A 26,476-nucleotide genomic window follows, 5' to 3' on the forward strand; every position below is an offset into this window, starting at 1 on the left:
CATGTGTGTCCCCAGTCCTCCTCCTTCTATCATTCTCACATTCAGCTTCATTCAGTGTTTTAACATTATTGTATTACAGTTAGGTAGTATTGCACTATCCATATCCATTTTACAATCAGTCCTGTTGAAGTGTTTTGTTTTTAGTTGTTATAGTTGTAAAAGCTTATAATCTGGGAACCTTTACAACAAGCCTTCCCCTGATAATCTATGCTTTAACTTCAATTCTCAGAGTTTGCACATTATAATTAGTTCATATTAGTGAGGCATTATAATATTTGTCTTTTCATTTCTTGGCTTATTTCACTCAACATACTGTCTTTAAATTCCATTGCTCTAGTTGCATGTCTTACAACCTCCTTCCTTTTTGCAGCCTCTCAATATTCCATTGTATATATATATATATATATACACCACAGTTCACCTTTCCATTCATCAGTCATTGTACACTTAGGCCACCTCAACACATTGCAAATCATGAACACTGCCGCCATAAACACCAGTGTGCAAATGTCCATTCATGTCCCTGTTTTCAGGTCTTCTGAAAATGGGGCTGCAGGATCATATGGCAACCCCATACTCAGCCTCCTATGGAACCACCACACTGCCTTCCAGAAGGGCCGCAGATTCTACTTCCCCACCAACAGTGACTAGAGACATATCTCCACATTTTCTCCAGCACTTGTATCTTCCAGTTTATTTTTTTTTCACATGAGCAGTCACTGGGAATTGAACCTGGGTCTCTGGCATGGCAGGTGAGAACTCTGCCACTGAGCCCCCATTGCCCACCTTTCCTGTTTACTTTTAAACAGCTTTTCACACATCATACAATCCATCCTTAGTAAACAATTAGTGGTTCCCGGTATAATCACAGAGTTATGTATTCACCACTACAGTCTATATGAGAACATTTCCATTTATTCTTCAAAGAGAAAGGAAGAGGGAAAAAATGAAGAGGAAAAAATGAAAACATAAAATTAAATTAAAAAAAGAAACAACAATAACAATACAAAGAATCCCATATCCCTCTCTCATCTCCCCCTCTTCTTGACCTTTAGCTTTAGTGTATTGCTCTTGTTACATTTAATGGAAGCATAATTACAATATTACTATTAACTATAGACCCTACTTTGCATTGATTACATTTTTCCATACACTATTCCATTTTCAACACTTTGCAATGTTGACATTCATTTGTTCTTCCTCATGTAAAAACATTTTTATATTTGTACATTTAATTACCATCCTTGTCCTCTGTAGGTTTGGCTCAGTGATACAGTCCCAGTCTTTATCTTTTACCTTTCCTTCTGGTGTCACACATTCCATTAGCCTTCTTCGTTCAACCATACTCACACTCAGTTTTGTTCAGTGTACTTAATGATACTGTGCTACTATCAGAAAGGATTGTGCTATCCATTTCCGGATCTTGACAGTCAATCCTGTTGAACATTCTGTACTCCTTCAGCATCTAATAACCAATCTCTACTTTCTATCTCCTGACAACCTGTGATTTCAACTTTTACTCTCAAAGTTCACTCATTAATGTTAGTTCATATTCATTAATGAGACCATACAGTATTTGTCTGTTTGTTTCTGTCTAATTTCACTCAGCATAATGTCCTCAAGGCTCATCTACGTTGTTGCATGTGTCATGACTTTATTCTTTACCTATGCTGATTGTTTTCATCTCTGTACTCTTCTCCAAAGCTCTCTCTCCTGTCTTTTCCTATCTTCCTGCAGTATTCCCTTTAGTGTTTTTCACAGAGCAGGTCTTATATAGAGCAAACTCTTTCAGTGTCTGTCTAAAAATATTTTAAACTCTCCCTCATTTTTGAAGGACAATTTTGCTGAGTATAGAATTCTTGATTGACAGTTTTTCTCTTTCAAAATCTTAAATATATTCTACAACTGCTTTCTTGCCTTCATGGTTTCCACTGAGAAATCTGCATATAGTCTTATTGAGTTTCCCTTGTATTTGATGGATTGCTTTTCTCTTGCTGCTTTCAGAATTCTCTCATTGTTTTTGACATTTAACAATCTGATTATTAAGTGTCTTGGAGTAGGTATATTTGGATTTATTCTGTTTTGGGTATGCTGTGCTTATTGGATCTGTCATTTTATATCTTTCATAAGATGTGAAATTTTCAGTGATAATTTCCTTTATTATTTTTTCTGCCCCCTTTCTCTTCTTTTATCCTTCTGGGATACCAATAACATGTACATTCTTGCACTTCATGTTGTCACTTAATTCTCTGAGACCCTGCTCATATTTTCCCCCTTTTTTTCCCTATCTGTTCTTTTGTGTGTAGGATTTCAGAAGTCCTGTTCTCTAGATCACAAATCCTTTCTTCTGCCTTTTCAAATCTGCTGTTGTAATTCTCCATTGTGGGTCTCATCTCTCCTATTGTGCCTTTCATTCTCCTAAGTTCTGCCATATTTTTTCAAGTTTATTAGTTTTCTTTATGGTCACCCAATGTCTTCTTTACATCCTTCATCTCTTTTACCGTATATTCCTTCACCTTGTTGATTTGATTTAGTATGTTTGTTTGATTAATTTGTTGTTTATCACTAATTAGTTGTTTCAACTTCTATATCTTATTTAAGGTGTTAGTGTGTTCCTTTGAACCATATCTTCATTTTCCCAGTAGGATTTATAATTTTTTTGCTGGTCATCTAGGCATCTGATACCCCTGATTAGTTTATTCTGGAAGTTGTTTTCACTCTTCTATCTAGGATTTTCTTATTGGTTGGATTTATTCTCTATCTGTTCTTTGGCATTCAGTTTAACTTATTCTAGACCTCTAGCATAGTTTCTGTTTAGCTAATCAGAATTTTTGAGCTTGTGTTTTTCTGGTTCTTGCTCTGTGTATATGGAATATATTTTTTTTTTGAGGAAAGTCTCCCCCAATATGATTGACCCCAAATAGATTTTCTCAGACCAGAACGGTCCAAGCCTCAGAAGGAGGGTGTAGTAAATTTCAAGTTTCCCCAAGGAGGAGACCCAGCAGGCTGTCGGATTTTCCTGGAAAGCTTCTAGACTCTGTGTTTTTCCTATCTTGCCCAGTAGGTGGTGCTTGTCAGCCCACAGCTCCCCACTGGCGTAAAGTGGTGTGTGCCTTTAATTCTCAGTAGACCCTGTCCCTGCCAGGGGCATGATTGAGACAGAGGCTGAGGTAGAAGGTAGGCTTAAACTGTTTCTGTTTTCCAGCCCCTGGGGTCTGAATGCTCTGAAGGAAAGCAGCCACTTGAGCTGGGCCCCATTCACCTGCAACCCTTTCTTGGGGAAAGATATGCCCTTTAGGAGATTATTTCCTTCACTTGACTAGTTACTTTGTCTCTCAGACTTATCTTAACTCAGCCCTTTCCTGAGTCAGTGCTGACAACCAAAAATGCCTGAAGTTTTTCTAATAAGTTACTTAGAATAATTTAAAAAAATCCCCTTTCAGAGTCAGTCTCCAGCCCCCAAGTTTCAACAGTCAAGAGCCAGAGTTGGTACCTGGCCCTATGCATCTGCTTTCTTGGGGCACAGCCATTTTCCAGTATTCTGAGCTCAGCTGACTCGAAAAGCCTTCATTTCCCTCCCTCCCCCCCAGGAGCCCTGTCTCTTCTCTGCCAGAAGAGACCTCAGAGTTCCTTTCTTGCTTGCTCTAGGTTTATCTGTGCTTGGAACTTGTATTCAGGAGTCCAAATTGTGAATTGAGACCATAATTGGAGCTTGGTTGGGCTACCTTCCCTTACTCCTAATAGAGATGGCTTCTTTTTTCCATGGGGAAGTGTCTCCAACACCTGCTGTGCCTGTGGGGGAGGGGTGCAGCCTCTGGCTTTTGAGAACTTTACTCACAGTTCTGGGCTATGATCTTGGGCCTTCCACCCATTCCAGACTGGTGTACGCTGTGTGTCTGGTCATGGATGTCCCCCAAGCCATTGTTCCAGACAGTTCCTGGCTATCTGCTAGCTGCTCTAGAGGACTAACTAAAGCCCACATCTCCCTATACCACCATCTTGCCCTGCAAGTGCTTTTGACAGCGCAGAGGAGCAAGGGGCTAATTCTGCAGAGGGAATGGGAAGACCTCACAGAGGGGCCAGCATTCCAATGGAAAGAGTAGGAGTTTGCTAGGTGATCGAGGCGGGGATACGGAGGAACACAACCCTGCCTCAGTCGTGGGAAGGAGGAAACATTAGGAGGGAGGGAAAGGGACTGGTGGAGAGCACTTGGGATGGATTAAGGGAGCACAGACTAATATGAAACAAGGCTGAGTGCAAATCCCAGCCTTGCCTCTTACTATCTTGGTGGCCTTGGGCATGGGATACAAACTCCAGTGTCCTTAGCTGTAGAGTGGGGACACTCAGGCTTATTTATTTGGGTTGAGGTGGGGTTAAAAGTGACTAAGTGAAAGGATCAGGTCATACAGAGCCCAGCAACCAGCACCCACAGGTACCCTTTGGCTGTGACGGGTGGGACAGCTTCCCAGGTCCTCTGCTAGTCATGAAGCCCCTGAGTTTAAAAAGAAAAAGTCACTGCAATGACATCAGCTCAAAATTTAGGCCACACTGTTTATTTCCCTCCCCAATATGGAAGGGACAAGCCATCACCTGGGCCCGCGAATATGGGGCTGAAGATATCTCTTGTCACTTAGCCCAGCTCTTGTGATAACTCTCAGGGAACGCTTTGACCCTCCCAAGGGTGGGGGTGGTGAGGGGAGCACTGAAAGGCACAGGGAGGTACCAAGGCCCTCGGGGAGGGAGGGCCAGGGGATTCCGAAGAAGAGGAATGGGCAGGTTTCATTTCTCTCCTACAATATGCTCTGTCCTGGGAGGTGGCAGGGCTGGAGGCAGTCCAACTCCATTTTACAGGGAAGGGAGATGAAGTTTTCCCAAGGAAGGGAAAATACTTGCCTCAGACCCAGAAGTTCAGCTAAGGAGCCCACTGAAGTGGGAACTTGTCGCTTGACACACTGCAGCTTTTTTTTTCTTGCCAACTCCAGGTCTCCAGGTTCCCGTGTAGCCTGGAAGCCCCTCTCAGGTCAGCTTTAGTGTCTGGGTGGGAAACCTGAGGCCCAAAGATGTGATGGCAGAGGCCAAAGGCCACAGCTGGCCTTGGGGCCGGGAGCTCCGAGTCAGTCTCCTGGCCTTGCACATGACCTGGACCTGACATCAGCACCTTAGGATAATGCCGGGGTCTGACACAACACTTGTCTCTAAGGCCTGTTCCTTCTGGGGGATTCTGAGATCTCTGACCCTCGGGAGGTGAGGACCAGTGTGGCCTTGACACCCGCTCTCCCCAGGAGGTAAAAGTTTTGCTGCCCTCTGCTTTGCCCCAAATGAGCAGACCAGAGAAATGCAAAGCAGCACAAAGAGGGTCCCCCTGGGAGGGTGAGGGGGTTCAGGGAAGGGAAGAAAACACACCTTCAACATCAAGGTACGGTCCTTCATGAACAAAATCACTGGGGGAGACGTGTGGGATGGATGTCACCGGGTAATGCTGCACTTGGGTGCCACGATATGCGTGGGAAGTGGGGGTGGGGGGACAGGCTGACCCCCCAGATCACCGGGGTTGGGCGAGGAGCAGCTGGGGTCCCACCCTACGGGAGTGACGATCTTCTACTCGGGGGAATCCTTGGGTATATATGCCACATTGTCATAAGCAGGGGGTGGAGAGGCCGCAGGGCTGGGGATGTTGAAGTCCGTGCTGAAGGCGTTGGGCAGGAAAATTACAGGCTGCAAAGAGAAATAAACTCCAGTGAAAGCCCTGGAAGGTTCAGAAGCCCCAGGAAAGTGTTACAATAGTGCTGCCTTGTCCGCCTTCTGAGGACAGTGCCCCAGGCATGAAACCTGAGTTTGGTAGAGCTGGCTACGGCAGTGAACAAGACAGGCAAAAGGCTCATTTTTCTAGGAAGGAATGTTCTGTGGTCTTTCTCTTGGGCTGCCCTACTTTGGCTCAGGACTTTGCTACCTCTTGCCTGGAAGACTGAGGTATCTCGCTGGCTCTCCTGCCTCCAGCCCTCCTCCTGGTTTCCCAACTCTGTGGTCAAGAAACTTGATGGAGTGCCCTGAACCTGGCTAGAGGCACCCCACTTCCTCTGCCTCTTCCCCGCCTTCTGCACAGAGCCACCTCCTCAGCAGCACACCCCACCCCACGGCATGCATTTCTTGGCCCCAGGCAACCTTTCTTCCAGCTAGGTCCCCTGCCCCATGCGCTTCTCCATCACCTTTCTATCGTCCCTGTCCTCCCTGGAGATGCCCCCAGTCCTGCTCATGGTTCTTCTGCTGGAGGGTCCCACTCGCCTGTGCACAGCACTTCCCCCCGTTCCTGCACCCAGGCCCTCCACTCTTTGCACCAAGGGTCTCACTGCAATCGCCGCAGCAGCCACCCCATTGTTGCTGGCGCCCCCTGTGGCCACGAGGAGAATAGCCCCATTTTCACTAATCAGCAAAGACTTCTTTGGGTCCCGAGATGGAGGGGACAGTGGGGGGGAGCTCATTGCAATGCTCCCCAAATTCTTTCCAGAGAAGAATAAGGGAACAGGTCAAAAGTAGACAAACTTCCCATCCAACGGGCTTTCCCAGAAGCCCACGTTTTGGAGTGCCACATGGGTGGGAGCACTCACTGTGTCGGCTTGGGTGCGGGTGGCTTGGCACCCAAAGTGGGTGGCAATGACTGCGATGAAAAACTCCAGGATGGTGAAGATGGTGAGCACGGCCAGATAGCCCCGGCCCACATCCTGGGGACCAAAAACCCACAGTCAGGGCAAGCCGAGACCTCTAGAACAGAGGGAAAAGGGGGCCCAGGGCCAGAAGTCACCTGCCCAAGGTCACACAGCCAACTGGTGGCACTGTGGTTCCTGGAGCCAGCACCCCTCTCCCTCCCCCTTCCATGCTCACTCCTGGGGTAGTGTCATGGGCTCAATGTACCCTTGGGGTCCATGGGGCTTAGCAGGCCCTGCCAATGCCCAGGACTGCTGAGCCTCCCTCCCCAGTCCTGGACATGCCCCAATCATTCTCCAATGCTGGCAGTGTGGGACAACATACCCAGTTAGTGACACCAAAATCCATGAGCAGAATGGCTGTCCCGGCAAAGGCTGCCATGGCACTGAGAATGTTTGTCCCTAGGCTGCTTCTCACCTGCGACAGGGTGAGAGACAGGAGGGGAAGGAGCAGAGGGAACAGGTAAGGAGAGGAGGAAATAAGATCTAGGTCAGGATTTCACCCTCTAATACCTGTCCCTCCCCACACCAAGGAGCAGTGGCCACGCTGGCCCGGGCATGGCTATGCTCTCTTGGAGTGCATGCCTCACCTCTGCTCCTTCCCCAGGATCCCGGGGTGGGTGGGTGGGTGGGGGGCCAGCTTCTGCTGCTTCCCTTAACCTCTGTCATTTTTTGGGAGGGCTGCTGTGTCTTCTTCATGGCCTCTGTGGGTGTGGGGTTTGCATCAGGCTTCTTGCCTCTCCTTCCCAACTGTTGCTTTGTACTGCCCCCCTGCACCTCCCAAGGCTGAGCAATCTGTAGATGCAGCCTGGACTGGGGAGAGTCCTCGACTGAGAGCCTGGGGGTGGAGTGGGCCAAGCCCCCCTGGGAGGGGCAGGACTTCAGGGTCCAAAGCACACGTGGAGGTAGTAGATCCCCCTCCATTGCAGCCAGAACCTGATGTGACCCAGTGGCTGGAGTCTCCCAGTTAAAGTGCCCCAGCGTTAATGAGGACCTGTTCCTGGGTGGGCTGGGGACTGGAGGGCCTACTCAGGTTTAAAAATCTCTGATTCTGCTTTTCTTCCTTTTATTTGTATGCATGTCAGAACAAGGAAGTTTATTACATCATGATGTAAAAATATAGTCAAGATGTTAATCATATTGGAGGGACACAGCACATAGCATTTTGTGTAGATTATGCTAGCACTTTTTTTAGAAAAAGGAAAGAAGAGGCTAGCTCTTTGAATTTGCTTTTAAATGGCAAATTAAAAGAATAAATAAGAGATTTATCCTGGAAGGATAAAATAAGAAATTAAAAGTCATTGTTTGTGCAGAAGGAACTGGTGGGTATCTTTCCATTTTTTCATACTTTTGAATCTCGTTAATAGTGAAATTATAAGAGAACAATTTATGTGACGTTATAATTGTTTTCTTAAATTGTGCCAACCTAATAAATGACACTTCTTTAGATCACCAGTTTAACCATGAGCTTATGTAGGACTATGCATTGAGCTTCAAATGTCTAAGGTTTTAGAAAGTGATTCTCTGGCCAGACCCTACTTAAAAAAATAGTTTCCCAGCTTGATTCTTGATGATAATAATAACAAAAATGGAGATCTGACATCCATCAGGAATAACCCCAGTATAGAGGGGAAGCAGGAGACATTGAACAAAATCAATTTAACTTCACAAGGGACACTCTGATGAGCTGAGAATTGAGAAGGTAATTCTCCTAAAATTTACAGACTGTGTCCACACACCTCTCATCCTCTCACTTTATCACGTGTTAAAATGGAAAGAGAAACAGCAAATGCGAGAGGAACTGAGACGCGTGGCTGAGGGATCCGAAAAGAACCAAGAAAGCTAAATTATGGACTGAGTTTTAGAGCCCAGAAAAAAAGGCCATTTTTAAGTCTGCTTTTCTTTCCTTATGACAGGGAGGGGTCACTGAGTCCAGATCAAGACTGCAGGAATCCATTGACTTGATTAGTTAATTCAGCGAACTCTTATTGTGTCCTTCAGCAGCAGACACTGTGTGAGGTGCTGCAAGCCTGGGGAACAAGTCAGGGCTCTGCCTTCCTGCAGTTTCCAGCCTGGGGTATGGGGTGGGGGCTTTAGATTTGGTCTTGAAGTTCCCCCACCTCCTTCATTCCCGGAGGTCCCTCTGATCGACTCTCCACCCAGCACCTGGGACAGTGCTCAAGAGCAGAAATAGGACAACCAGGCTCTGTAAACTGATTTCTCAGCCTGTCTTGGGGCGTCTTCCCAGACGCCAGAATGTAAGCTTCACGGGGCAGGGACCTTGCCCATGCGCTCGGAGCCTAGCGTGATGTTTGACACGCTCCTGTTCAAAAGCCACAATCACTTCCTTGTCGCCAGCAGAGGCGTCAGAGCTTTCCTCCATCGGGTCCTAGCTTGCATCTCTAGCAAATTCCTTTCCTCTTCCCGTCCCGGATTTTGCTCTGATCAAACGGTGGTTTCTCAAAGCAAGCCTGTCTGTGCTGCCCTCTGTGATGTCCTCGCACTTTCCCCTCTGTTTCTAGATTCTTCCTGTCCACCCAGCTTAACTGCTTCCTCTTCCAGGAGCCTTTAGCACATCTTTCTTTTCTCTGATCAATTCTCATCTGGGGACCCTCACTTTCCACCCTGCATCATAGCTCGACCAGTGTACCCTGGTTCCTTCTTTCCTGTGGGACGGGGGTCTGTGTCTGGGTGTATCCCTTAGCCTGGCACTTAGTAGGCCCCCAGGAGATGTTTGTCAGATGGGCTGAAGGAGTGGGTGGCTGGGTAGGGCAGAGGAGAGTGGAATCCCGCCACGAAACTGTCCTGGCCCCTGGCCCACCTGTTCACTTACCAGGCAGCTGGTGTTGTTCTTTTCGGCTGCCACGGAGAGAGACCCGGAGATGATGAACTGTGTGGCAAAGAGGGGACCGAATGAGGCTTCTGTCGGGACACTATGGGGGACCCGCCATGCCTGGGCTCTGTTGGGAGGTGAGGGGGCACCAGGGAGGGGGCAACAGCCTGTCTGCCTCTGCCATCTTCTCTGCATCCCTGGACTCTCTTGGTAAGGGTGTCCCTTGGCTACAGGGTAACTGTTCTCACTGACACTGTATCATCCCAGCTTCTCTGGGAATTCACCATCCCGTCAAACAGTCACTCATCAAACACTGAACAGCAGTCATGTGCCAAGCCTGTAGAGTTGAATTGGACAAGACAAGATTCCTGCTGTCATGGGGCTTACATCCTAATTGGGGAAGACAGTTGCTTGGCAAATTAACAAACGAGAAAATTATAGGGAGCAGCGATAGGAGTGGCAATGAGTGATAAGGTATCCCTGGGGGAGTCAGGAAAGACTTGGAGTTGAGACAGGTCACATGGACAGGCCAGTCTGGGGTGGTGGCCAGGCCCCTGGATCATGTGGTGGTGGGGAGAAGTGGACAATTCAGGCTCTGCTTGGCTGTGGCGCTGATGGGACCTGCTGGTAGGTTGGATGTGGGAGTGGGGAAAGAGAAGAGTCTAGGATGACTCTTGAGATGTTTTTTAGCTTCAGCAGTCGGATGGATAGAGGTGTCATTGGCTGAGATGGGAATAGGGCTGGAAATAGGGTAGGAATTAAGAGTTTAGCTTTGAACTATGAAGAACTGCCTCTTTGACATTAAGTGGAGATGTTGTGACAGCAGCTGGACATAGTGCTGCATTCAGACCTGGAGACAGACACTTCCAGTTGACAGACAAAGAAGCCAAGCTCTAGAGAGAGGCAGTGATTTGCCCCGAGTTGCACAGAGAAGGAGACTGGGTTGGAAGCAGATTCTAGCTGTCCCGGCATTTTCCTTCTGCATCAACTTATCTTCCTTTCCTGGGATTTTGGAATTTTTCAACTAAGAGGTCTGAAAAACACTTATAGCAAGGACTATGTACCCTGGGCTAAAAATCAATTATTATTGTTATTTTTAACTTAAGGACTCCTTTGAGCTTTTGACAAAAGTTAATGTGCCCTCTTCAGAGAAAAATGCTATAATACACTTATACTTTCAGAGAGTCCCAAATGCTAGCCATGGGAAGATTCAATGGCATCATTAAATATGGTAGCTCAATGGGATCTCCTGACCCAACACCTCCTATGATTGAAAAACAGCATTTTCTCATTCCAAGGCATTTTTGACATCTTTACTGGGCATATTTTGTGATAAAGCCTCGCAAGAGGGAGCTCAGAGAAGAAAGGACACCTTGGCTTCCTTCCCTGTTGAGGTTCCTTGGACCCTCCTGTTCTCCTACATTTTCCTCCATCTCCACATGACCAGGGACTATTTGAAGGGCCAAAGCCGTCCCCATAGCACGGCTCCAGCTGTGGAGTCAGCTCCTTTGGCCTCTCAGGACCCCACTTTGGGGGGCTTTCACCTCTTGTTGGAGGTAGTCTTGGGAAAGGGAAGGAGGTCCCTGTGTCCGTGGAGAAGAACCTAGCATCCTGGAGTTCTGGAACCCTCTCAAGCAAGTCTCTCACCCTCATTCTCAAAGGGGAATCTCTGCAAACAACACTCAGCATCTGGGGCAGGATTTTAGGGCTGGCCAGTGGCTCCCACATGCACCATCTTTCCTGATTTCCTCAGCAAACCATGGGGTAGGCAGGATGCCAACTATGAACCCAATTTTTAGATGAGGGAGCTGAGGCTCCATAGAGTGACTTACCTAAGGGCCACAGGGCAAAGGGCAGTGGAGCTGGGATTCAGACAGATCCCAATGGGCTTGGGGGTGGGTAAGACTCCGAGGGACCCACGGAGGGGAGCGGAAGGGTTTCTGCAGGCTGAGGTGTTGGCTGATGGAGAAGATTCGGAATCTGGTAACAAGGGGGCTTGGTCTCCACATCCCCTGCCTTCCTGGCAGCCTTCCTTGTTCCAAGCTCTCTGCCGCAAATTTTCCTTACCCAGGGGCAAGATCGGGCTTAGGCTTCCGATGAGAGTTCCGGCTGGGAGTTCCTTTTAGGGTCAAGAAATTCTAGCAAGGGCGTTCCCTCCCCAAGGGCCCAGGCAGGTGGTGGGGGCGGGCCCGGGGGAGCCTGGGTGTCCCCCTCCATCCCGCCGCCCAGCGCCCCGCACTTACGCAGGCTCCTCCCCAGAAGGGGGCGCCCCCCTGGATGAAAAGCATGCCCACGTGGCCGCGGCGCACCAGGAGCAGGACGCTGCCGAAGCCCAGGTGAACGAGGCCGATGAGAATCTGCACCGTCTGCTGGGGGAACGCGGAGGCTCAGCCTGGCCGCCACGGCGCCCTGTACCGGACCGCGGAGGAGCGTGCGCCCCCAGCTCCCCTGCAGCGACTCGTGGGGTTGGAGGTAGGGTGGGGGAGTGGGTGGAGTCCTGTTTTTTAGCTACAGGGTTTCCTTGGGCCCCCTCTTAGCGTTCCCAATGTCCCCTGCACTGAATGCCTCGTCTCTTGATCCCCTACAGCCTGCAAATAGCCCCTCTCTCCTTCGACATCTTCCCCAGTTCCCTGTGTCTCCCTGATGCCTTCCCCCGGTGGGCGGGCAGCTGCCATCTCTACTTGGGTTTTTGGGTTTTTTGGAAAGTCGGTTTACCAGCGCGCCGCCGATCCCTTCCCAGAAGTAAGGTGGATTGCCCAAGGTGGGGGGGGACATCCCAGCTTCTGGTAGGTTCTGCCGCATTTCTTTCCAAATGTATTTTGGTAACTGTTGAATTCTAGACGTGGATGGAAAGGGGACATCGAAGGCCTGTGGCGCCAACTTCTGCTTGATTTCAGTGGCCTTTTCCCTTTCTGTGGCGTCTACCGGGGAATTTCAAGAGACAGATGTTCACCACATGTCGGCATGGCTCATTCATGGCCATCTCAGTCTCTGAACAACCACAATTGTGTTCTTGGGGTTATATAGGCTACATATAGTCTTTATCTAGAGTGAGCGCTGAGAATTTGGGTATTTACAGGCATGATCCCTTGAATCTTCTCTCTCCCTCTCCAGCAGCCCATCTTTTCTGCTTTACTTATTTTGGCCTCCCATCAGCCAACGTTCTCCTAGCCTGCAGTTTCTTCCCCTGCCTCCAGCCCACGGTGATTATTGCAGTTACTCTACATAAGACAGCAGCTGCTGCTGTCTACCCAGGCCAACTGCTAGGTGTTTTGCAAACATCATCTCCTTCAATCTTGACATTCGGTATGAATGAGTACACTGAGTGTGGTACTTAGATTCAGTTGTCAACTTGGCCAGGTGAAGGCACCTAGTTCTGTTGCTGTGGACATGAGCCAATGGTACGTGAACCTCATCTGTTGCTAATTACATGTGCAGTCAGCTAGGAGGTGTGCCTGCTGCAGTGAATGATGTTTGACTTAATTGGCTGGTGCTTAAATGAGAGAACACAAGGTAGCACAGCCCAAGCAGTGCAGCATTCCTCATCTCAGCACTCGTAGCTCAGCCCAGGCCTTTGGAGATGCAGAAAGAAATCACCCCAGGGAAAGATATTGGGATCCAGAGGTCTGAGAGAAGGACAGCAGAGACCATCCTGTGCCTTCCCACGTAAGAAAGAACCTCAGTGGAAAGTTAGCTGCCTTTCCTCTGAAGAACTAACAAAATAACCCCCCTTTTATTAAATGCCAATCCATTTCTGTTGCGTTGCATTCCAGCAGCTAGCAAACTAGAACACTGACTTTGGGGGATACCAAGGCTTGGAGCTGTCACATAACTTGCCTGAAGTCAGCCAGCTATGAAGCTAATTTCAAAGCTATGTTCTCCTCACACATAAAAATAGCACCTATTTATATCTTCTACTTTTTATATTTTTTAGCAATTTGTAACTCCTCAGATCCTTGGAGGGATTCATTGATTGCCAGGTTCTGCTCTGAGGCTCCAGGATTCTGGTCATCATGACTTGCCTTCATTCATTATCTCCAGTCCCTTTGTGGACTGGTAGAAATGGTGCAACTTTTAGTGTCTGTTGTAGTTTGCTAGCTGCCAGAATACAATATACCAGAAACAGAATGGCTTTTAAAAAGGGGAATTTAATAAATTGTTAGTTTACAGTTCTAAGGCCGAGAAAATGTCCCAATTAAAGCAAGTCTATAGATATGTCCAATCTAAGCCATCCAGGGAAAGATACCTTGGTTCAAGAAGGCCGATGAATTTCAGGGTTTCTTTATCAAGTGAGAAGGCACATGGTGAACACAATCAGAGTTTCTTTCTCATCTGGAAAGGCACATGGTGAACACAGTCAGGGTTCCTCTCTCATCTGGAAGGGCACGTCGTGGCGAGCATGGCATCATCTGCTAGCTTTGTCTCCAGGCTTCTTGTTTCAAGAAGCTCCCCCAGAGGCATGTTCTTTCTTCATCTCCAAAGGTCACTGACTGGTGGACTCTTTGCTTCATGGGGCTACAGCATTCTCTGCTCTCCCTGAATCTCCTTCATTCTCCAAAATGTTTCCTCTTTTATAGGACTCCAGAAACTAATCAAGACCCACCCAAATGGGTGGTGACCCGTCTCTACCTAATCCAGTTTAACAACCACTCTTGATTGAGTCACAGCTCCAGGGAGATGATCTAATTTCAGTTTCAAACATACAATGATGAATAGGGATTAGGAGAAATGGCTGCCTTTACAAATGGAATTAGGATTAAAACATGGCTTTTCTAGGGGACAAACATCCTTTCAAACTGGCACAGCGTCGAATCCTTAAAACCCAACATGTTGAAGGCAACAGGCCAAGATGCTGCAGAACTGTGGAGCTGAACGTAGGACTTGGCTAGCAGGTCATCCTAGAACGTGGGATGCCATTTAGCAGCTGTGTGGACTTTGGGCAAGTGACTGAGCCTTGCCAAACCTCCATTCCTAATGTGGGAATCGTCCCTGACTCACAGGTTGGTGGTGAGGATTTCACATGACAATGCATGTAGCATCCTTGGCATAGTACATGGCCCCTGCTGGAGGTGCTCAATGAATGGGAGCTGTCATTGTCGTTGTGGCCACCACACCATCATCATCACCATCATCATCATCACCACTTGCTTAGGCTTTCTCATCTTCCATTTGGAAGAACTGGAGTCTCAGGACAATTGAAGACACTATATATATATGTGCGTGTGTGTGTATAAAATATTCCACTGTCTCCCAGAGACCAATTTCCAAGGGAATCTGATGCTGGAAAAGATCTCAGAGGCATTTTGTCGTGAGCTGTCAGCCCTACATGAGCTGGCCCCCTGCCTACCACCTCCACTTCACCTTATCTCCTTCCTTCCTTTGCTCATTGCATTCCAGTGGTGCCATCCTCTCTCTTCCTTGGACAAGCCATACTCGTTCCCGCCTCAAGTCTTTGCACCTGCTGTTCCCTCCATAAGGTAGACCCTTCCCCCCTTTCCTTGGCTGGCTTGAGGCCCAGCATCCAGATTTTAGCTTAAATGTCACCTCCCCAGAGATCTTTCTGCCGCCCTCTCCCACCAGTCATTTTAGCTTAGTCATTCGTTTATGGTTTCCTCTCTCTGGGGGAGCTCCCTGAGGACCTTATCTGTCTGCTGCATGGCTGAGACCTCCAGCCCTCATTGAGTGTTTGTTGACTGACTGCTCCCCTCCCCAAGGTGTGCTTGAATACTCCAGGGCTGGGGTGTTCACTACCTGCTCCGCACCAGTGCCTCAGGTGGGGCCGAGAGGCTGCTCTTACCCCTAAGGCTTTGGGCTCTCCGGTCAGGAATGTCTCCATGGGCCGCAGGCCCTGGGGCTGGGTGGTCCTGGGTGTCTGTGCCCCCAGTGGAGGCTCCTCGAACTGCATAATTCCCGGAGGCTGGCACATGGAGGTGGGCAGAACAGCTGGAGGGGGGCGGAGGCCGCTGGCGTTCCCAGAGGGGATGACGACGAACACCCCGTTGCTGGCAGGGGCGGTGGACATTGTGCTCTGAGATCCTGGGAAACAGAGGCTTGGGAGACAAATAACAATGGCAATTACACATTTGCATAAAGGACTTTCAGTTTAGAAAGGACAGACCCACCTAGGCCTGCTCTCTGCAGCCCCATGAGGAGGGCACTGGGATCCCTGATGGGAGATGGGGAAGCTGAGACTCAGAGAAGGGAAGGTATGTCTGAGTTCAGGGACTATTAGATGGGGTATGGCCAAAACTTGAATTCCAGTTTCTCTGACCCCTGGGGCTGGACTCTGTGCTAATTCAGGGTGGACAGGACCTTCAGAAGCAACATCTACTCAAACTTCCTCCTTTCCCCAGGGAGGGCAAGTGACTTTCCCAAGAACACACAGCTAGTGAGAGAGCGGAAGACCAAAACTCATCTGCTATTTCCTGCCTCTCAGTCAATGGCTGGGTTTTGTAAATAATTCCCCTGGGTAATTTCCTGCTGCAGGAAGGGTCCTCTTTGGCCTCTTGAGAATTGCGGTTAGTTGCATAATCCAAGTTAGGCATGGATTATGGAAACTTGATGTATGTTTTGGGCAAATGTTTTCTGGAAAAACACCCATCATCCAGCTGCCAGGAGGTTCATTTACGAGGAACAGCACTGAGAGTGATGGAATCTTGTAGGAGACTACAATGGAGTTAAAGACAGTCCTTTTTGTTGGCATTCGTTGGCAAAGTGTTCAGTGCATGGGTCTGGAGCTAGAAGCCAGGATTCGAATCCTATTCCCTGCTTTTACTGTGTGATGTGGAGCCAGATGGTCACCTCTGCCTGCCTCAGTTTCCTTACCTGCACAGTGGTATTAACCACACTAACACTGATCTCATAGTGTTTGGTGAGAACTGGATTGAAATAACACACAGACCTGATAGAATACAAACCAGTCACTTACAATGGGTGGTTAGTGTGCATTTGCTCCAGGGCTCTGGGAGCTGCTGCACATGTGCAGCGGGAGAGAGCCAGCACTACAGACCATCCTGCAGATTCCCTGTCACGTTGCAAAGGCTCAGCCTTGGAGGGCTCTGCCTCTCTGTCCTGGGTGGCAGTGTTTTGCCACACACGTGTCCCTGCTGAACCTGTGATGGATCTGACCTGTGTCAGTGGACAATGTGTTTGAGGGGCCGTACTGGACCCACTTCAGAGGAGCAGAAGCAGGAGGGTACACAGGCTGCTAAGGAAGTTTTCCAGTATCTAGAGGCACCTCCCAGGAGATGTCGGCAACCCCTGAGAAGCTCCTGGGAATTACGGGTTGGTGGAAGTCATTTGACTTTTGCAAGGCTTCCTGTAGCCTGTGTGTGTGACTGTGATGCATGGAATTGTGTATCCCCAAAAGGTATGTTTGAGTCCTAAATCTGGCCCCGTGAATGTGATCCTATTTGGAAACCGGATCTCCAAAGACGTTTTAGTTAAGACTAGGCCAGACTCTCTCTCTCCAGCCAACACAACAAGCAAACTCACCACCCTCTCCCTGTCTACGTGGGACATGACTCCCAGGGGTGTGGATCTTCCTGGCAACGTGGAACAGAAATCCTAGAATGAGCTGAGACTCAGCATCAAGGGGTTGAGAAAACCCCTAGAAGGAGCTGAGGCTCAGCATCAAGGGGTTGAGAAAATCTTCTCGACCGAAAGGGGGAAGAGTGAAATGAGACAGAGTGTCAATGGCTGAGAGATTCCAAACAGAGTTGAGAGGTTATCCTGGAGGTTATTCTTACACACTAAATAGATATCACCTTGTTATTCAAGATGTGATGGAGAGGCTGGAGGGAACTGCCTGAAAATGGAGAGCTGTGTTCCAGTAGCCATGTTTCTTGAAGGTGATTGTATAATGATATAACTTTCACAATGTGACTGTGTGATTGTGAAAACCTTGTGTCTGATGCTCCTTTTATCTTCCTTATCAACAGACGAGTAGAACATATGGAATAAAAATAAATAATAGGGGGAACAAGTGTTAAAATAAATTTAGTTTGAAATGCTAGTGATCAATGAAAGGGAGGGGTAAGGGTATGGTATGTATAATTTTTTTTTTTCTGTTTTCATTTTGTTTCTTTTTCTGAATAGATGCAAATGTTTCAAGAAATGATCATGATGGTGAATATGCAACTATGGGATGATATTGTGAATTACTGATTATATATGCAGAACGGAATGATCAAAATAGGAATGATTGCATTTATTTGGTGTTTTTTTGGTATTTAAAAAAATAGAATAAAAAAAAAGTCATCCAAGATGACTGGGTCCTTATAAGAAGAGTAGAGCTGGACACACGGACACAGTGGAGAAGGCCATGGGATGACGGAAGCAGAGATTGAAGCTCAAGGATTGCTGGGGAGAGGCAGGTAAGGACTCCCCCCACCTATAGATTTTGTACTTCTAGCCTTCAGAACCGTGAGACAACACCTTTCTGTTGTTTGAAGACCACCCCCCCCCCCCCCACCCCGTGCACCCTTATCTGTGGTTCTTTGTGACAGCAGCCCTGGGAAAGGAAGACAGTGATGAACCTGAGATACCAATCGTGGGCCTCTGTAGAAATTGGGCTCCCACTTCCCCATACAGCGCCGTCTCTGCCGGTACTCTTATCTCCAGGAACTCACACGGAAATGGTTTAGTAGCATGAAAATGGCTTAGAGCAGGGTCGGCCAACTCTTTCTCTATAAGGGTCAGAGAGTCAGTATTTTAGGCTTTGTTGGCAGCAGAGACTCAGCTACAGCTACTCAAACCTGCCAGCAGACAGCGCATACCCAGTTGGATGAGGCTCAACATTGCAGCAAGACTGTGTTTTCAAAACCCACCTTTGGCCCGTGGGTGGAAGTTTACTGGCCCCTGGCTGAGAACACTGCTTGCCCCATAGAAGAGGCGTGATCAGTTTCAGCTGTTGCTTTAATGCTTGCTAACTTTGATAAATTGCTTGGGGATTTTGGGCAAGATGTGCAACTGCACCGAGCCCGTCTGCAGTTCTGTCAAACCAGGATAATGATGACGGCTTTTGTGCCTCAGAGGTTTATTGTGAGGGTCAAATGAAATTTAAAAAAGTGGATGAGACAGTCCTTAGAAAGTGGCAAAGTGCCGTGAACAGGTCAGGTTCACTTTGAGCGTTGTGGTTTCACAGCAGTGTTTATAGGGACCCTATCTCCTCACTCGCTTTTTTGGAACTTTCCAGACCAATTGGCCGTGATTGAATTAATCCAAGATGACTGGGTCCTTATAAGAAGGGTAGAGCTGGACACACGGACACAGTGGAGAAGGCCGTGGGACGATGGAAGAAGAGATTGAAGGCCAAGGAGGTCAGGACTCCCCCCATCTACAGATTTTGTACTTCTAGTTTTCAGAACCGTGAGACAACACCTTTCTGTTGTTTGAAGACCCTCCACCCACCCCTATCTGTGGTTGTTCGTGACAGCAGCCCTGGGAAAGGAAGACAGTGATCAACCTGAGATAGCAGTTGTGGGTCTCTGTAGAAATTGGGCTCCCACTTCCCCATACAGCACCATCTCTGCTGGTACTCTTATTTCCGGGAACTCACACGGAAATGGTCCGTTTCCCACACTGAGTGCTGGATGCCAGGCTTATAAGGGCTTCTGACACACGTTCTCAGAGTCCCCACTCTTTTCAAGGCACTTCAAAAATGCTTTTTCTTTACCTCACACTGACCCTGTGGTCATCCCTGAAATGTTATTTCACAGATGAGATAACCGAGGCTCAGAGAGGAGAAGGGACCTGCTCAGGGTCACAGCTAGTGAGTGGCAGAGCTGGGAGTCAAGTCCAAGTGTGCCCATCGCCAAATTGGCAGTGCCCTCCGATTGCTGCCTCCAGTGGCAGTCGGGGAGGCTATTTGCCCTTTAATTCCAGCTCTCACATTCTGGGAGCCTTAAAGTTCAGTGTGTCCCCATGACTGGTTTTGGCTGAATAAATGTGAGTAGGAGGAAATACATAGCTTCTGAGTGGATGCATTTGGTTACCAACACAAGGCCACAGGGCTGTTTTCTCCCCCTCTCCACAGCAGTGTTCTAGACAGAGGCTGCTCTATCAGCTTCAGTCCCCAAGTGAGGACATAGTCGAGTGCAGCCCCTGGGGAATGGGGAACACAGGGAAGAAATGAACCTTTGCTATATTAAGCTACTGAGATGTTTGTTACAGCAGCATAACCTCACTTCTCCTGACTGTTACACCCTCCTCAAATGGATATAAATAAGGGCAAAACCTAGGGTTCGTGTCTTCAAAGAACCTAGAGTTTCAGAGGAGGGAAGGAAAGGGAAGTTTGTAGTTCAATCCAGCCAGCAATTATTGAGCATTTCCTGTGAGCAGCAGGCTCAGGGGCAGGGAAAGTGAGTGAAGACTTGATATCCTGCCCTTACCGAGGCAGACAGAGGAGAAAGAACCACTGCCAGGAGAGAGAAGGAAGTGGAGGGAGAAGTAGCTCTGATTGCAGAACTCAGAGATTTCTTCAAGGAGGATGTGGCTCTAATAAAGGGGCCCTCAGAGGCTGCTTTTCTCTGTTCCTCACCTCCCTCTGACTCCTTTTCTTTTTTCTTCCCTTTCTTTCTCCTTCCCTGCCCATTGGCCTTCTCCTCTCTCCTTCCCCAAGACATATGCAGAAAGGCTAGACACTTGTTGAGGACATTGCTTGGATAATGTGATTTAGTCAAGAATGGTTGTTAAACTGGATTAGGTGACGACATGTCTCCACCCATTTGGGTGGGTCTTGATTGGTTTATGGAATCCTATAAAAGAGGAAACATTTTGGAGACTAGGAGATTCAGAGAGAGCAAAGCAGGACGACATAGCCTCGAGAAGCAGAGTCCACCAGCCAGTGACCTTTGGAAATGAAGAAGGAAAATGCCTCCTGGGGAGCTTCATGAAACAGGAAGCCAGGAGAAGAAGCTAGCAGATGACACCGTGTTTGCCATGTGCCCTTCCAGATGAGAGAGAATCCCTGACTTTGTTCGCCATGTGCCATCTCACTTGAGAGAGAAACCCTGAACTTCACTGGCCTTCTTGAATCAAGGTATCTCTTCCTGGATGCCTTAGATTGGACATTTCTATAGACTTGCTTTTATTGGAACAATTTTCTCGGCCTTAGAACTGTAAACTAGCAACTTATTAAATTTCCCTTTTTAAAAGCCATTCTGTTTCTGGTATATTGCATTCTGGCAGCTAGCAAACTAGAACTATATATATATATATATATATTTTTTTTTTTGCATGGGCAGGCGAAATCAAACCCGGATCTCTGATCTCTGGCATGGCAGGCAAGAACTCTGCCAATGAGCCACCGTTGCCCGCCCTTGAGTAATTACTATTTATAGTCCTCATCTCACTTGAGGGAGAGGCAGGCATGATTCATTAGCTGGGTTTTGGAGAGGAGGAAACAGAGGTTCAGAGAGGGTTAGCATCTTTCTCACAGCTACACAGCATCTCAGCAGCAGGACAAGGTCTAGATCCCAGAATCCCTTCTTCCCATGGCAGGAACACTTACATTATGGAATTCCCACACTCCTGGGTTTGAATCCTGGTTTAGTTAGAGTGAGAGGACCAGTGTTTGTACTTTCACCCTTTGGGGGTCATGGTTTAAAATGTTCAGAGTTCACAGATCAGTAAATTAAAAGCAAATGGGGACAAGAGCCTGCCAATTTTTACTTTCCCAAGCAAGCTCATTAAAAAAATCATCCATGCTCCCACCATCATCTAGAAAGGATATTTTAACACCAAAGAGGAAGGATGCACGTCATTTTCAAGTGAAAGGGCAAAACTTTTGCATGGAACGAATTTAGCTTGATGAAAATCTCACCATTTTGCCCATGTAGCTGTCATTTCAACAAGGACAGGTGAGAACTGCTTCCAAACACGTGGTGTTTTGTGGATGGGGATTACAAACCATTCTCGGGGTGTCTGGCCGGACAGCCGGACCCTGCTAGGGCTCTGGAATTGGGCATAAGTAGCCCCCCACCCCGAAGGGATCACACACCATAATTAACAACATCTCGCGCAGGTGGGTGGTGAGAAATGCGGTAACCCGGAGACCTCACGCTCTTTAGGAGAAGAGAAAATTCGACAAAAATAGGCTTTTCCCCTGCAGAGGCCGTTGAAGTGGCAATCACGAGCATGAAAGTGTCACATAGTTCCTGAGACTTGCGAACTCCTCTTCCTATGTCTCCATCCTGCTCCCTCCTCCTTGCAGCCACCACCAGCCCTTTGCACCCCCTTGGGCTGGGGACCACCCCATCTGCTGCACTTCAGAGACCTCTGACCCACGCCCCTGGCTCTGTGCCACCTAGAAAGAGAACTTTTTCTCACTGATCAATCAAACCAGCATGCACGTCACACTAATGCAGGTGTGCCAGGGATGGGCAGGTGTACAGGGCAGGCCTCAATAGGGGAACAGCTGCGTAGAATAGAGACACAGAAAACAGCCACATATCCATGGCAGCCTGTGCTCAAGAAACTAATGAGGGCTGTGGTGATGGCGCCTCCCCATGCACAGCCCTTTACAGTTTATAATGTGCCGCCACCTGCACAAGACCCTTACAGCAGCCCCGTCCGCTAGGTGTTATGCGGCCCATTTTGCAGAGCAGTAAACTGAGGGTCAGGAATGGCAGGCCATGGAGTGGGACAGGCCGTGGGCCTTGGAGTCTGACAAATGGGTCAGGGCTGATGAGACGGAAGTCTCAGCTGAGTCCAGACACTGGAGTGAGTGGGGCCCCAGAGGCCCCAGTGGGACTTGCAAAAGAGCAGGTGGCTGAGAACCCCTCAGATGTCTTTTACATCCTCATGCACAGGGCTGGGGGTGGATATTGAGAGAGGATTTGGGAAGAGAATGTTTAAAATGCTCTGAGCACTGGGTGGGGCAGGGTGGAGGTGGGGGGCAAAGGAGAAGACATCTGTCCTAAGAAAAGAAAGATAGGCTGGCTTTAAGGAGATGACGTGGGCGCATTTAAATGTATCCCCTGCATTTAGGACCTGCCAGATTCCTGAGTTGAGGGGAGATTACGTGGAAGACAGACCCTCCTCCCCAGCAATAGGGATTTTGCATAAAATCCGTAAAACATCCCTCTAAGGAAGTCTGTTTAAACACTGCCAGACTTGGGGAGCATGATGCCAGCTTACAACAGTTCCTTGAGCTCAGACCACACTAGCTTAGCCTTGGGACCTGGCAGCCCTCCTGCCCCCCTCGGTGCCAGGTTGAGGTAAGAACCATGGGCCGGAACCTTCCCTGCCCAGTGGTCTTTTTCTCTGTCCTTACCCAGGGATCCAGCCCATGCCTGTCCCCACTCTCTGTAGGCTAAGAGCCCATTGCTCCCTGCTAAGCCCTGGGCTGGTGGCCAGGGTTGCAGCTCCCTGGAAGGGCATCTGTCCACCCCCTAAACTGGGGGCTGCAGGAGGGTGCAGGGGTAGGGCAGAAGTACTCACCCGGCTGCCACTGCTGCTTTTCCTGGGCTGCTCGCTGCTAGCTGCCCGCTGCCCCTGCTCGCTGCAGCAGCTCTCCCGAGTTCACACATATTCAGGTGAAAGGCTTGCTATTTGCGTGGGCTTGGGAATCAGCCCCGCTTGTGAGCCACTGCCTCTGGGAAGTTCTCCTGTCCCTCTCAGCTCTGAGGCCTCCACCCATCATTGGGCCTAGCCTCCTGGCCAGAAGGGCTGGACCTTCAAGCCACAGAAGGGGAAACTGAGGCCCAATGAGGCAAGGGGTCCCATTGTGAGTCAGGGGCAGAGCTGGGATGGGAGACAAGAGGGGCCAAGTTGACCATGGCTTTCCACTGGCAGGGAGCAGAGTGTGTGTGTGAGGGTGTGTGTGTGTGAATGTATGAGTGTGTGCGAGCATGTGTGAGAATGTATGAGTGTGTGCTGCTTGTGTGTGTATGTGTGTGTGAGTGTATGTCTGAGCATGTGAGGGTGTGAGCATGTGTCTGAACTTATGAAAGTGTGAACATGTGTGCATGAGAGTGCAGGGGTGCGTGTGTGTGTGAATGTATATGTGTGAGTGTGAGCGTGTGTGAGTACCTGTGCACAGAGTGCTATTCCAATGGCATGTTTAGGGGCAGTATGAAGTTCAAGAAATTGTGCATCAGTTTCTGGGATCCCTCAAAACGAGCCCCTGAGGCATTTCAGCAAAGTTAAGGAATTGCTGCAGAACCTGGGAGATGGTTTTAGAGCATTGCTTGTGCCAGCTCGCAGTGAAATCAGGGCTAGAACGGTGTGGCGGCTTAATTGCAAACATGGCCGTGGCTCTCCACCCGTGCACGTACCCACATCTCTGGTAGCTGGAGGTGGAGCCTGTTTTTCCAAACCCTTGAATCTGGGCTGCTCGTGCCTCCTTTGCCAATAGAATGTGGCAGCAGTGGCTGTGCACCCGTTCTGAGCTGAGCTTCCGAGGTCTTGCCTGCTTCTGGTCTGCCTTGCACCTCTGCAGTGACCATGCATACACGTCCAGGCTGGCCTGCTGCAGAAGAGACACACTGAGCGAAGCCCAGTCAGCCCAGTGGTCCCTGCTGAGATCCCTGTGCATGTGGGAGAGTGCAGCCAAGGTCAGTAGAGCCATGAGCTGACCTTCAGTGAATGCGCGGGTGAGTCTTGGCAAGCCCAGGCTGGACTGGTAGGTCTGCTCAGCCAACCCACAGACAATGAGTAGGCAAAACCAAACATGTGTTGTGGTATATCAGCAAGGCTTTGTAGTTAACACCCAAAACTTCCGGGGTGATAGCTAACTGAAACAATCCATTTCCTTGTGGTTGCCTTCTCATCTCTAACAACTTCAAAAGGCCCATACAAGACATGCTGAGACTTTCAGAGCTAGCGTCAGCAGAAAAAATGGAAATGTCCAGACTCTTAAGCTCAGCTCTAAACCCTACCCTCTCCTTACCCGCTGCTTGGTTCTGTGTTATCCCGGCGGTTGACCTGTTTCCCTTGATCGTTTGGCTGCTCTACCCACCCATTCTTCCCAGCTCACTTTGTTTGGTTTTCCTTTTGTGAATGCTCTATTCTTTCCTACCAGTTTTCAGAATGATGAGTGTGTCCCAGCAACCTCTAAAGCTAGCCAATGAATTTTTTTTAGCACCATTAAGAAGTCATGCATTAAGAAAACAAGAAAAAGAAAAAAAAGAAGTGGTGTTTTGATCCATTATTGTTACTATTTTTGATATTCAGAGTATTTCTCTTTGGCTAGTGGGAACCTTTTTGAGATTTCTCTTTTGGTCACTGACTGACCAAATCCTTCTTTCTGGCACAACAGAATGTCCCTGGACTTGGCCTTTTCTCCAAAGAGCTCGGATTCTTGTAGGAAAGATACTTGGAGACCGCATCTGGGCAGTGGGATTGTCCATGAACATGGGCTGTTATTGTTTCCAATGTTTTCAGGACAGAGTTAAGAAATGCATTTTCTGGAAAGAGAAAAAGAAATCATGCTTTCATGCTTTTAACTCAAAATTTCTTTCTACTTAGAAGACATTTCCTTTTTGAGTATTTAAGTATTTTCTATTTTTAATTCACCCCCCCTTCCTTTTTTGTTTGATATATATATATATATAGTTCCCTGAAGTTTTAGAGGACAGGGACTAACTTGGTTCTGTACTCTGGGCTGATATTGTGCTGGAGATGGTGTCTCAGCTGAACTGTAAAGCTGAATATTATTGTAATACTGAAATGCTTTCATTCTGATGGCCCTGAGCCCTGAAAGTCCCCTCACCCATCTGTCCCAGTGCATAGACCCTTTCCCTGAGTCTACCTCACTTCCTCCTGTGCCAACAACTAAAGAGCTAAGGTCTTTTGCAGCCCCCAGAACCCTGCTCCAGCACTGTGACTTTTGTCCATTCTGATTGGTCTGGGGTGCATCAGTTGATAGATATTTTGATTTTCATCCCGGTTGCATCCTCAGCAGGTGGTATGGTGCCCAGCACAGAAGAGTTGATTAAAGTAACTATTGAATAGCTGAGTGGGTGGCAACCTGCCCAGCTCATAATGGGTGCACATATGCTCCTCCTTCCCCCTTTGCTTTCTTGACCATATTCTGAACTGGGGCTGTAGGCCAGGGGATGCTTGGGGCTCAGCTATTGAGCAGGGATGGTGAAGAGGATGGGAGATAGCCTTTGGATTCCCAGCTTCCAGGTTTTCCTCACTGGTGGAGCGAAAACAGATTTTCCTTCATGCATTCCTACCTTGTAATCTACACAGAGACCAGTCCCATGTTGGAGAACTTAAAATATAACCCTGCCAGGCCAGTGGTGCATTATATTTTCCTGCCTATAGTGTGAAAAAGGAAGCACGATGAGCTGGTGTGGTATGATAGAAAGTGTTGGGTTGTGGGTCAGGAGCATAGGAATCTGTCTCATGTCCACTGTTCCATGACTCTGGCTCAGAGGAGGTTTTCCTTTCTAAGTCTCAGTTTTCTCATCTGTAAAATGAGCCCAAACTGTCCAGCTGTCTCATTGCTGGAGGTTAAATACTTTTGCCCAATAAGATATAGGTGCTGCACAAATCTTCTCATCCATCCCCATTTACCTCTGGTTCCTGCAAAAAAAAAGGATGGTGGAGTCCCATCTAAGGGATATGTAAGGGGTCACAGGGCCCTCTGGTGATTGGTGACACGAATATATCATTAGAGGTCATGATCGTAGGAATCTTCAGGCTATTGGGTGTGACAGGATAGGGTTTTCTGACCCTTCATTCGTTTTGTGGCTTCCCTTCTTTGCTCCTGGTTAAAAGAGATGCTTGAGCATAATTACTCATTCAAGTTATGCCAAGAGCAGTTGTTAAATTAGCAAGAGAGGAGCCACCACTGCCCTCTTGTTTGGTGCTAGTAATACGGTTTCCATCATCTTGACCACATGGCCTTCTTTCAGGTTGGAGCTTCTGGAGAGCAGAGGGTGGGAAGGGAAGGAAGGGAGAAGAGAAAGTGTCTCCTGAGGTTGACTCT

General features: G+C 48.3%; 1 protein-coding gene across 1 annotated transcript; it reads right to left on the reverse strand.

Moving 5' to 3' along the window:
• Positions 1 to 5,598: 5,598 nt before the first annotated feature.
• On the reverse strand, positions 5,599 to 23,058 carry MS4A15 (membrane spanning 4-domains A15). The gene is made up of 7 exons (XM_077116094.1): positions 22,978 to 23,058; positions 15,332 to 15,584; positions 11,778 to 11,900; positions 9,535 to 9,591; positions 7,027 to 7,119; positions 6,606 to 6,719; positions 5,599 to 5,715 (listed from the first exon to the last, which is right to left on the reverse strand). The coding sequence occupies exons 2-7, from the start codon at positions 15,554 to 15,556 to the stop codon at positions 5,599 to 5,601; spliced, it is 729 nt and encodes a 242-aa protein (XP_076972209.1). The 5' UTR covers positions 15,557 to 15,584; positions 22,978 to 23,058.
• Positions 23,059 to 26,476: the final 3,418 nt, after the last annotated feature.

This window comes from Tamandua tetradactyla, chromosome 9 (assembly GCF_023851605.1).
Source record: "Tamandua tetradactyla isolate mTamTet1 chromosome 9, mTamTet1.pri, whole genome shotgun sequence".
In the NCBI taxonomy this organism is placed as follows: domain Eukaryota; kingdom Metazoa; phylum Chordata; class Mammalia; order Pilosa; family Myrmecophagidae; genus Tamandua; species Tamandua tetradactyla.

What these genes read in the sequence shown, in the direction of transcription:
- MS4A15 (XM_077116094.1), bottom strand. Translation starts at nt 15,556, where the DNA reads ATGTCCACCGCCCCTGCCAGCAACGGGGTGTTCGTCGTCATCCCCTCT. An exon ending in ATTTTGGTGTCACTAACTGG is followed by an intron (nt 6,720 to 7,026) that starts GTATGTTGTCCC and finishes TTTGGTCCCCAG; the next exon opens with GATGTGGGCCGGGGCTATCT. An exon ending in CCCGCACCCAAGCCGACACA is followed by an intron (nt 5,716 to 6,605) that starts GTGAGTGCTCCC and finishes TTCTCTTTGCAG; the next exon opens with CCTGTAATTTTCCTGCCCAA.